Source organism: Rhinoraja longicauda, chromosome 26 (assembly GCF_053455715.1).
Source record: "Rhinoraja longicauda isolate Sanriku21f chromosome 26, sRhiLon1.1, whole genome shotgun sequence".
Classification (NCBI taxonomy): Eukaryota; Metazoa; Chordata; class Chondrichthyes; order Rajiformes; family Arhynchobatidae; genus Rhinoraja; species Rhinoraja longicauda.
The window spans coordinates 17542617-17555199 of NC_135978.1; the positions used below are offsets into that span (position 1 = coordinate 17542617).

Here is a 12583-nt window from a genome sequence, read left to right on the forward strand (position 1 = left end):
TGTTAAGAGGACATGTACCTAACATGAGGTTAATTCTCCACCGATGAGGAGCTCAAGTGACTTCCCCTGTGTGATAACCTGTACTAGGATGCTGCCATTTAAGAATACATGGTGACAAGGGTATATTAAAGAGTATTCCCCCACCACACTTCAAAAATTAGCAGTTTGTGTTTGTTTTCAGTGCAGGCGAAGTTGCCCCGTGAGAAGTTGACTGCAGTGTATAATCAAGAGGAGAACTACTTCTAATTCAACTGAACAAAATGACTCCAAGACACTGTGTATTTGCTCAACAAAGAAGATGGATACTTTCTCTCTTGCTACTAAGTGCCCTAATCACCACTCTAACTCTTCTGATGATTCTTGTTGGCATCCCCGGTGAGTTTGCGGTTCAGCATTAGGGGGCGGTAAGAAACAATTTACTTTGAACCTTTAATTGGAATTTCTAGATAAGAAATGGGCAGCTGTGCAATAGATCAATATCTCATGGCTTGCTCCAGTTGCCTTTCCAATCTTTCTCTTAAAAGGGTCAAGCAGGCCATAGTTCATGCGGACACAAGGAACAGCAGATGCTGGAATCCTGCGTGGAACACAAATTGCTAGCGTAACTCAGCTAGGCAGCATCTCTGGAGGACGTGGATAGGATATTTTGGGTCGGGACCCTTCTTCAGACTTTTTATAATAATAATAATAATAAGCATTTATTTTATATAGCGCCTTACCAGAAGCTCAAAGCGCTTTACAAAAACAATCATAACATAAAAACAAACAGACAAACTATCCTAACGGAGAAGCGGCGAATAAACAGCGCCAGCGTCCTCTCACGTCAGGGTCCGGCAGTAGACAACAAAAAGCACAGGACACACAGATATAATTTTAACACAAACAGCCATCACAGTGATTGCTCTAGGCACACCCTCACTGTGATGGAAGGCAAAGAAAAGTCTTATCTCCTCATTCTTCTCCCGTGGTGCCACGAGGTGATCGAGGCTCCCAACTTTTTGAAGCCCCCACCGGGCGATGGAAAGTCCCAGGGCCGAGCCGAGCAGGCCGATGAAAGTCCTGAGCCCCCACCGGGCGATGGAAAGTCCCCAGGGCCGAGCCGAGCAGGCCGATGAAGGTCCTGAGCCTCCACCGGGCGATGGAAAGTGCCGCGGCCGAGCCACGCAGGGCTATGAGGGGCCTGCGAGTGGGTCGATCGTACCTCGCGCTTCAGGGCGGTCGAAGCTGCTACGGCTGGAGCTCCCAAAAACCGGTCGCCAGCCAGGGACCTGCGAGCTCCCGATGTTGCGGTCTGCAGGGCCCACGGCCGAAGCCTCCAAGATGGTAAGTCCAGGCCCTGCGACCGGAGTCTTCAAGGTCGATCCCAGCTGGAGGCCGCCGACTCCACGATGTTAGGCCGTAGCGCGAACGGAGATACGACACGGTAAAGGTCGCATCTCCGTTGAGGAGGAGATTAGAAAAAAAAGGTTTCCCCCACCACCCCCCCACATACACAGAGTTAAAAATAGAACAAAACGTACATTAAACGATGACAATAGACAAAAAAACAAAAAAAAGACAGAGAGACTGCCGGTGAGCCGCAGCTGCAGAACACAGCCACGCCGTGTGGTGGCGGAGAGAAAACTGTAAAAAAGCTGGGGACAGGACAAAGTGATAGGTGGATATACAATAGGTGAATGTTTTTTATTTTGAATGGCAGATACGTGGACAAGGGCTAGAGAGGAAAAGGATGACAAAGGGAGACTAAAGCAAACAAAAACAGGACACAAGGGCGTTGATAAGGAGAAAAGAGGAGTGAAATGTAAAGACGGGAGGGGAGATATTGGTGAAAGGGGAAGTTCATATGGAGCTAGGATAACAGAAAGGAGTCAAATAAAAACAGGATCTTGACAGCATTCATGTCAATAGACATAAGACAATAGGTGCAGGAGTAGGCCATTCGGCCCTTCGAGCCAGCACGACCATTCAATGTGATCATGGCTGATCATTCTCAATCAGTACCCTGTTCCTGCCTTCTCCCCATACCCCCTGACTCCGCTATCCTTAAGAGCTCTATCTAGCTCTCTCTTGAAAGCATTCAGAGAATTGGCCTCCACTGCCTTCTGAGGCAGTGAATTCCACATATTTACAACTCTCTGACAGAAAAAGGTTTTCCTCATCTCCGTTCTAAATGGCCTACCCCTTATTCTTAAACTGTTGCTCCTGGTTCTGGACTCCCCCAATATTGGGAACATATTTCCTGCCTCTAACGTGTCCAACCCCTTAATAATCTTATATGTTTCAATAAGATCCCCTCTCATCCTTCTAAATTCCAGTGTGTACAAGCCTAGTCGCTCCAGCCTTTCACCATACGACAGTCCCACCATTCTGGGAATTAACCTAGTAACCCTATGCTGCCCTCAATAGCAAGAATATCCTTCCTCAAATTTGGAGACCAAAACTGCACACAGTACTCCAGGTGCGGTCTCACTAGGGCCCTGTACATCTGAAGAAGGACCTCTTTGCTCCTATACTCAACTCCTCTTGTTATGAAGGCCAACATTCCATTGGCTTTCTTCACTGCCTGCTGTACCTGCATGCTTCCTTTCAGTGACTGATGCACTAGAACACCCAGATCTCGTTGTACGTTTCCTTTTCCTAACTTGACACCATTCAGATAATAATCTGCCTTCCTATTCTTACCACCAAAGTGGATAACCTCACACTTATCCACATTAAACTGCATCTGCCATGCATCCGCCCACTCATATCACTTGCTCTTCCATCCTGGATTCTATCGCTCCCCTTAAAATGAAAAAGCCTAAGCCCAAAGGTCGGCCGTGGCTCAATGACACCACCAAAGCCCTAAGAAGGGAGTGCAGAAAATCAGAAAGGAGGTGGAAATGTGACAAGCTTCAAATTTCCTTCGAAATTCTGAGAAACAATCTTCTCAAATACCAGGAAGCAGTAAAGTCTGCTAGAGCACAATACTTCTCCGACCTTATTTCCAAAAACTCTCATAACTCCAAGGTCCTATTTAGAACAATTACCTCTGTCATATGTCCCGCTCCCAGTACCAGCTTAGTTGGGTCCCCTGCTAAGTGCGAAGAATTCGCTAAATTTTTCACCAACAAAGTTGAGAACATTAGAATGAACATTTCCCCTCCCACCCGTGACCTAGCTGTCTCACTAGTCTGTTCATCTAAATTGGACTGCTTCCAACCCGTCACTCTATCCTCCCTTGCAAAGTTTGTCTCCGCTATGAAACCTGCAACCTGCCCCCTTGATCCTGCCCCCACTGCCCTTCTGAAGGATGTCATTGCAATAGCTGGTCCCAGCATCCTCTCTATTATCAACAGTTCTCTGGCCACTGGCACTGTTCCAACCAGTTTCAAGCACGCGGTGGTCCAGCCCCTACTGAAAACACCTAACCTAGACCCCACCTTGCCTAGCAACTACAGACCCATTTCCAAACTGCCATTCCTGTCAAAAGTCCTTGAAAAGGCGATTCTAAACCAATTAGTGCCCTACCTGCACCAATACACCATCCTGGAAAGTTTCCAGTCAGGTTTCAGAGCCCACCACAGCACAGAGTCTGCCTTGTTGAAGGTACACAACGACCTGCTTCTCGCCATCGACACCGGCGACTGTGCAATCCTGCTCCTTCTCGACCTCAGCGCAGCGTTCGATACAGTGGACCACACCATCCTTATTGACCGTCTCCGGTACGCGGTTGGCATTGATGGCACTGCCCTGAGCTGGTTCGCTTCGTACCTCAAAGATAGGAGTTTCGTCATCAACATAGGCAGTTATTCCTCTGCTCCAGCTAGCCTCTCCTGCGGAGTTCCACAAGGCTCCATCCTAGGCCCCATTCTCTTCTCTCTATACATGCTCCCCCTTGGCCAAATCATTCAAAGGCACGGCATTTCTTTCCACTGCTATGCCGATGACACTCAGCTTTACCTCCCCCTGAAACCCAACAACCAGTCAAATTTAAACAGCCTCTTACACTGCCTTGAAGACATAAAATGTTGGATGGCACAGAACTTCCTCCAATTAAATGAGAGCAAGTCTGAGGTCATCCTATTCGGCCCCCCCGACTCCATCAAATCGATAACAGGCAGTCTTGGAAGTCTATCCTGCCTAGTCAAACCGCATGTCAAAAACCTCGGCATGATATTTGACTCTGCATTAAAATTTGATAAGCAAGTCAACGCTGTGGTAAAAGCCAGCTTCTTCCAACTTCGAACCATAGCTAAAATCAAACCTTTCCTCCAATTCGACGACACAGAAAAAATCATTCACGCTTTCATTTCCTCCCGCCTAGACTACTGCAACTCCCTATACACTGGGATCAGCCAATCTTCCCTGTCCCGCCTGCAACTGGTCCAAAACGCCGCAGCGAGACTCCTGACGGGTACTCGTAAAAGGGACCACATCACCCCGATTCTGGCCTCTCTCCACTGGCTCCCTGTACGGTACAGAATCAACTTCAAGCTCCTCCTATTTACGTATAAAGCCCTAAATGGACATTCCCCCCCCTACATCAAAAATCTTCTAACCCCCCTCTCTAACTCTAGGTCCCTCAGGTCGGCCGACTTGGGGCTACTCACTATCCCGCGGTCTAGGCTTAAGCTCAGGGGTGACCGCGCTTTTGCTGTTGCAGCTCCTAGACTGTGGAACAGCATCCCTCTCCCCATCAGAACTGCCCCCTCCATCGACTCCTTTAAGTCCAGGCTCAAAACCTATTTCTACTCCCTAGCGTTTGAGGCTCATTGAGGAGGCGCTGTGAACTGTTTGCGTGCTACTGTATGTTTCATTTTTTTCCTTAGTACCTAATCAGATGTACAGCACTTTGGTCAACGTGGGTTGTTTTTAAATGTGCTATACAAATAAAATTGACTTGACTTGACTTGACCCTGCAACCTCATAGCATCTTCCTCACAGTTCACACTGCCACCCAGCTTTGTGTCATCTGCAAATTTGCTAATGTTACTTTTAATCCCTTCATCCAAGTCATTAATGTATATTGTAATAGCTGCGGTCCCAGCACCGAACCTTGCGGTACCCCACTAGTCACTGCCTGCCATTCGGAAAGGGACCCATTTATCCCCACTCTTTGCTTTCTGTCTGCCAACCAATTTTCTATCCATGTCGGTACTCTACCCCCAATACCATGTGCTCTAAGTTTGCCCACTAATCTCCTTTGTGGGACCTTGTCGAAGGCTTTCTGAAAGTCAAGGTACACCACATCCACTGACTCTCCCCTGTCCATTTTCCTAGTTACATCCTCAAGTTATGTCCTTTTTTTTTGCATTGAGAACAAAGTGCGAGTGAACCACAATGCAGTTCATTACTATGCTAGTGGAGGATTAAGTTGAAAGTGATTGGGCAGCAGAAGAGAACATGAAGAAATGTGAGTTGCAGGTAGCATAAGAACAGGAAGCACACTATCAGACGAGAGCACATGGTGAGTCTACTTGAAGACCATTGCCTGTTTTAGAATGTATGCATCAGAAAGTATAAAGTGTGATGAAAGAGGGCTTAACTATTCATGAAACGACTGGAACTGAAACATGGTTCAAACATTAGGGGAGGACTGGAAATTTAATATTGTTGGATGAAGGTGTTCTGAAAAAGGGGGCAGGGCGGTGCACTGGAAAGGGAAGATGCTATAGTGTCATAGAGGATCTCCTTGATGGCACAAGGACAGAATCAATTTGGTTAGAGTTGAGTCATAAGTAGGTAATTTTACTGCTACACGTTCAAATATTGAAAGGGATGTAGAAGAGAAAATCTGCAAGAAAATTGCAGGAATGTATAGACCTGCAGCTTGATGAAATGAAGAGACATCAAATGTCACAATATTGATTGGAATAGCGTAGATCTAGAGCAAAAAATGCCGATATTTCAGAAATGTATTCAGAAGAACTGAATTGTGTTTGTTTTTATCCTTCGGGAGAAGGTGGCATTGTTGGATCTGGCTGAAGGGAATGAGGTGGGCCATGTGACCATGCGTCATTGTGTCAGAAAGTTTAGATTGTTAATGGATGTGAAAAGACCAACCTAAAACAAAATGTCAGCATGAGGGAGGCTGAAAAATGATTTGGCCGAGTAAAGCTGGACCAAAAAATTGGCAGGTGAAGCAGCAACTAGCCAATTGAAAACTTTCCCAAGTATAGGCTGTGTAGTGTCAGTAAAGGGGAGGGAAGCTAAAGCAGGAGCTCTCTGGTTGTTGATGCAGGAGAATGGGGAAGGACAGGACTGACATTGTTTGTTTGAAGGGGGGTTGAAACTGAGGATGGGGGTGTGCATGGGCAGTTAGTTTGGTGGGGAGAGGTGTGAGTGCAGGATTCTGCACCATCATGAAGCCAGATAGATGGAGGCACAGAAATATGGAGGTCACGACCAGCATGTAGTCAGCTGTGCTGCGAGGGAGGTTGAGTTTGGGGTAATTGATGATTTTTAATGGGGAGGGGGTTGTGTTGCAGAAGGTGGGTGAGAGACAGTGAAGCATTCAGAGGGTCAAAAAATGAAGCAATGCTAATTTGACTGATATCCTCGCCCTGTATTGTGGTGGCAAAGTTGTGTTCTCCTCGAAGTGACCAAGTTCCTCAGCACTGGTCCAGATGGAGTCACATACGTGGAGTAACATTATTCCATGTGCACTAATGCAAATATCATAAACAATACCATACCCATTCCTTCTCTCCTGAGATGCTGCCTGACCTGCTGAGTTACTCCAGCATTTTGTGAATACATACAATATACAAATCGCACCTCATATTTCGCCTGGGCAGTTTGCAGCCCAGTGGTATGAACATCGACTTCTCCAACTTTAGATAGTTCCTCTGTCCCTCCCTTCCCCTCCTCCTTCCCAGATCTCCCTCTATCTTCCTGTCTCCACCTATATCCTTCCTTTGTCCCGCCCGCCCTGACATCAGTCTGAAGAAGGGTCTCGACCCGAAACGTCACCCATTCCTCTCCCGAGATGCTGCCTGACCTGCTGAGTTACACCAGCATTTTGTGAATAAATACCTTCGATTTGTACCAGCATCTGCAGTTATCTTCTTATACAATATCTTTTAATGTCATTGTACAAGTACAACGAGATTGAGAATGTCACTTCCATCCATATCGATGCTATCAAATATATAAATAAATCATGGCGAAAATGAAAACAACAAAGGGGGAAAAAAAAAAAAGGGGGAACAAGGTAAAGTGCAAAAAAACGGTTCATGCAGGGGTCAGTTGTGCCAGATGACCCTGGGGGCAGAGACAGATCATGGCGGGCTCTCAGCAGGACTGATTCAGAGCAGCTATAGCTCTAGGGATAAAGCTGTTTCTTGTCACGGCGTGTGAGTGACAAGGCGTGGGGAGTGTCTGGTTAAAGACCCAGAATGTGGTGAAATGACCTGGAAATGTCACATTTCACACTTTGAGGATGAGAAGCAACATACTTGTGCAATTGATTTATTAGGAACTGCAGGCTAAATGACGCAGTTTTAAATGGACTCCACTGCTAAAGCTGTTGCCACAACCTCATCTGCATTGTGCCTCCGCCCACTGAACACCACCAGGCCATCCATCTTGCCTACCACAAAAACCTGGTTTCCCTAAAGTTCAAAAAGAAATATTATGAATGTGGGGTAGTTGTGGTCAGGAATGATGGCATCAGAATTTTGGTAAATAGCTTGCTCACCCATGAGAGGATACACAGTTCACTCTGACAAGTCAACTGACTTGTGCAATCGATTTATTCAGAACTACAGGCTAAATGACGCAGTTTTAAAGCATATGCAGAAACAGTAAAGCCTGGGTGTAGGTATGCATAAATCTTTGAAAAGTGGCATGTTATGTTGAGGGAGCAGTTAGTGGAGCACATACGGTTCTGACCATGGGCTTCATAAATAGAAGTGTAGAGTACAGAATCAAGAAGATTATATTGAACTATATAAAATTGGGATATTGTGCCCAATTATGATCATCACACTATAGAAAGGATGGGAAAGAGTTGGACAAGGAGCAGAAAAGTTTTATGAGAGAGATAAGAGATTACAACTCGGGGATTAGACTGGAGAAGATATGATAGTTCTACTTGGATCAGAGAAGGTTGTGAGAAGTGTGTAGGAAGGAACTGCAGATGCTGGTTTAAACCAAAGATAGACACAAAAAGCTGGAGTAACTCAGCAGGATAGGCAACATCTTTGGAGAGAAGGAATGGGTGACGTTTCGGGTCGAGACCCTTCTTCAGACCAGTTAGGGATAAGGGAAACGAGAGATATAGACGATGATGTAGAGAGATATAGAACAATGAATGAAAAATATGCAAAAAAGTAATGATGATAAAGGAAGCAGGCCATTGTTAGCTGTTTGTTGGGTGAAAATGAGAAGCTGGTGCGACATGGGTGGGGGAGGGATAGAGAGAGAGGGAATGCCGGGGTTACTTGAAGTTAGAGAAATCAATATTCATTCCGGGCTGTAAGCGAAATATGAGATGCTGTTCCTCCAATTTGCATTTAGCCTCACTCTGACAATGGAGGAGACCTGGGACAGAAAGATCAGTGTGGGAATGGGAAGGAGAATTAAAGTGTTTAGCAACAGGGAGATCAGGTAGTTTAAGGCGGACTGAGCAAAGGTGTTCAGCTAAACGATCTCCCAGGCTACGTTTAGTCTCGCTGACGTATAAGAGTCCACATCTTGAACAACAGATACAGTAGATAAGGTTGGAGGAGGTGCAAATGAACCTCTACCTAACCTGAAAGGTCTGTCGGGGTCCGATTTAGTCAGAATACACCAGATCATCATGTATTCAGACTGGATAAACAGTGAGAAACCATTGCCATTAATGGGTGGCCCGAGCTGCAAGGGACACAGATATAATATTTTGGTCATAAGATGCAATATTTTGATATATCTTTTCTTTAACGCAGAGGGTCATTGTGTCCTGGAATACTAATTGAAGGGATGGGTAAAAACAGAATCAATCAGGGCTTTCTAAAGAGAATTGGATAGGTACTTGGGAGAAAATAACTTTGCCATGAAGAAAGAACAGGGACCGAATCGATTGTTCTACAAGGAGTTAGCAAAGCGTGACTGAATGATGTGCTTCTATGCTCCTCTATTGTCATAGTGAGAGCCTCCTCCATTGTCATAGTGAGCCTGACCTTTCTGTCATGAGCCTCCTCCATTGTCATAGTGAGTCTGATCTTTCTGCATTGAGCCTCCTCCATTGTCATAGTGAGGCTCAGCACAAATTGGAGGAACAGCATCTCATATTTCGCTTGAGCAGTTTACACCCCAGCGGTATGAACATTGACTTTTCTACCTTCCGATAGTTCCTCTGTCCCTCTCTTTCCCCTCCCCCTTCCCAGTTCTCCCACTGTCTTCCTGTCTCCTACTACATCCTATCTTTGTCCCGCCCCCTCCCCGACATCAAACTGAAGAAGGGTCTCGACCCGAAACGTCACCCATTCTTTCTCTCCTGAGATGCTACCTGACCTGCTGAGTTACTCCAGCATTTTGTGCCTACCTTCTGCTTCTATGCTATAATAATTCCACAATTCTTTCTCACCCATTGAGAGCTAGATAGTTTTTCATTTTCAGGGTGTAAGAATCATAGGAAATGGTAACAGTTATTGCCTCCCTAACACCTGCACAGTTTGCTGTGCCAGTTCATTAGAACATTAAGATTCAATGATATTGGTAGGACGTTCAAATTACAAATGGACTAGTCAGGACAAGAATGGTAAACAATCTGAATTAAACCAGTTGAGATTTTACAACCAGTCCCACATGCATAGGCACTTTTACAAATTACAGAGTTTTATTGAGTATAAATTCACTTGTTGATAATGTGAGATTTGAACTCTCACCCCCCTGGATTATTAGCCCTAAGACTGGACTTCATGACCATACTCGGGTTACAATGACTACCAATAATGAGATTTGAGTGGTGAGTTAAATGTTCATTCTTTGCTAAAGTCTTTTCCATTTCCTGGTAAACTATTTAAAAAAATCTTTGGCCGTCATACACCTCCATACCTTGTGCTGTTTCCCATTTGCCCCATTTTTGATATCCATCGGCATATATTTCATGACGTACAAGCTCCAGTGTTCTTATCCCTCTGCAGCTTTGTGTTCCTTTCTGTGTAATCTCCTCCAATTTTACAAACATCAGAGATCTCGGCACTCCTATGTCATATGCTCTTGATCGTGTCCTTATTTAATCATTTCAATGAAGCAGCCATGTCTTCAGCTACCAAAGCATTGAGTTCTGGAACTCCCCTCCAAACTCCTCTTCCTGTCTATCGTTCATTTCTCATTTAAGTTACCCCTATGTTATTAATCAAAATTTCAATAATCTGCCCAAATACTACCTCAAATTTTGTTTCAAAACCTCCCCAAGAAAATTTCCCTTGGGACCATCAGGGCAACAAATTGTTGATGTAAAAGGTAGCAAATATAACTGCTTTGTTCAGGAAAGGAAGAAGAGGGAAAACAGGGAATCGTAGACCATCGAACCAAAAGCTTGATGTCAGTGGTGGGAAAATGTAGATATTGAGGACATAGATGCAAGGCATGTGAAAAAAACGCAACTCAATTAGGCAGGGAAATATGATTTTATGTGAGACATATTATGATTGAAACATAGAAAATAGGTGCAGGAGTAGACCATTCGGCCCTTCGAGCCAGCACCGCCATTCAATATGTTCATGGCTGATCATCCAAAATCAGTTCCCCGTTCCTGCTTTCTCCCCATATCCCTTGATTCTATTAGCCCTAAGAGCTATATCTAACTCTCTCTTGAAAACATCCAGTTAATTGGCCTTCACTGCCTTCCGTGGCAGAGAATTCCACAGATTCACTGATTGAAAGAGCTACTGAGCTTTTTGGTAGTGTAACAAGCAGGTTACATAAAGGTGGCTATTGTAAATTTGGATTTCAGTGAACATTCAGTAAAGTGCCACAAAAGTTGCTGCACCAGTTTAGTGCTCATGCAACCATGGATAATGTATTAACTTGGGTTAAAGACTGGCTGACAGCCAGAAATAAATGGATCATTTTCAGGATGGCAGGCATTGAATGACTCATTGAATGCCAGAAGGATTAGTGCATGGACCTTGACTTTTTTTCAATCTACGTTAATAATTTAGCCAAGGGCATGACATTTGTTATATTCAAGTCTGTTAATACAAAGCATGGTGCCAAAGTAGGCCTTGAGGAGAATATAAGAATGCTGCAAAGTGTTAAAGCTGATTTGAGCGAGTAGGTCAAAAGCCGGCAGATGGAGTATAATGGAGACACAAGAAACTGCAGATACTAAAATGTTGATCAAAATAAGAGGAACTCAGAGGGTCGAGCAGCATCTGTGAAGGGAGATGGGTAGGTGGCATTTTGGGTCGAGACCATTGAACTGATAGGAGTAGGGAAAAGAAAGCTGGGAAAGAGAAGTTGGGTTGGGACAAAGATTAGCAGATGGGTGGATCAATGAATGACAAAGGTTAGAGGAGAACAGGAGAAAAAAGATGACAAATATGGAGAGGACAGGAGGAGTGAAATACAAATATAATATGTATTTCACTCCGTTGGGTTACTCCAGCATTTTGTGTCCACCTGCAGACAAATTTACCTCATTCAATCTTCATAAGGGGAAGGGGAACAGTGAAGTGCTTGGACTGTGCAGACAGTAGTTTCTGAGGAATGGGTGCCAAAATGGAATTTCCAATCATTCAGAGGCCAAGATTAGCTCTGCGTTTTAAGGCCTGCAGTGTCCTCTGCTGTCTCCAACTGAAACAGCAGTCCCACAGCTAGTTTGATGGAGGCAGTGAAATGTCTAAAAGATGACTTGGAAAGATAAAAGCCCATAACTCTTAGGAAATGTCAGAAAAATAGTGATTCGATACAGGGTTTTAGAATCCTCCAACTTATTATGATGTTATTTAACCAATTGTACCTGTGTTGGACCTTTGAAATAACTATCCAATCATATATAGAAAACACATTCATACTCGTGTGTCTTGTAATCTCTCCATTTTTTTCTATGTGTTCTGGGTGGCCATTCCAGGTTATTGAATCAACCTTGCAAAAGGCATGAGGGACAAATAATGTTAGCATAAGATCGGTAAACCAGAATTAAGGAGAGCAACACAAAGTTGGCCTGGTGTGTGTATGTATATCTGTGTGTGTTGGTGTGTGTGTGTGTGTCTCCGTCTGTGCATCTGTGTGTTTCTGTTTTTCTGTGTAAGTGTGTCTATGTGCATCTGTGTTTCTGTGTGTGCATCTGTGCGCATCTGTGTGTTTCTCTCTGTGTGTGTGTGTGTGTGTGTGTGTTTGTTAGCATCTGTGTGTGTGTGTGTGTGTGTGTCTATGTGTCTGTGTCTGTGTTTTTGTGTGTTTTTGTGTTCTGCATCCTATGATGAAGATGTCATGATAATTAGATTAGGGAGAGCTCATTGACATTCAACATCAGCATTTTATGGAGCGCTGTTGTCAAATTGTTCTCTTCACAGATTTACATCTCGGCTTTCCTTTCTTTCAGAAACTGAATATGTTTCAAAGCGTGAAGTCAGAAGTAAGTAGGTTGTCTTGGAACCAAACGTTG

General features: G+C 44.5%; 1 protein-coding gene across 1 annotated transcript in view; it reads left to right on the forward strand.

Moving 5' to 3' along the window:
- Positions 1-260: 260 nt before the first annotated feature.
- The window catches only part of LOC144606390 (scavenger receptor cysteine-rich domain-containing group B protein), a 35066-nt gene continuing 22743 nt past the window's right edge, over positions 261-12583 (forward strand). Inside the window, exons 1-2 of the mRNA XM_078422431.1 lie at positions 261-375; positions 12521-12553. Of these exons, the coding sequence (XP_078278557.1) occupies positions 261-375; positions 12521-12553 (148 nt within the window). The remainder of the gene's footprint in view (positions 376-12520; positions 12554-12583) is intronic.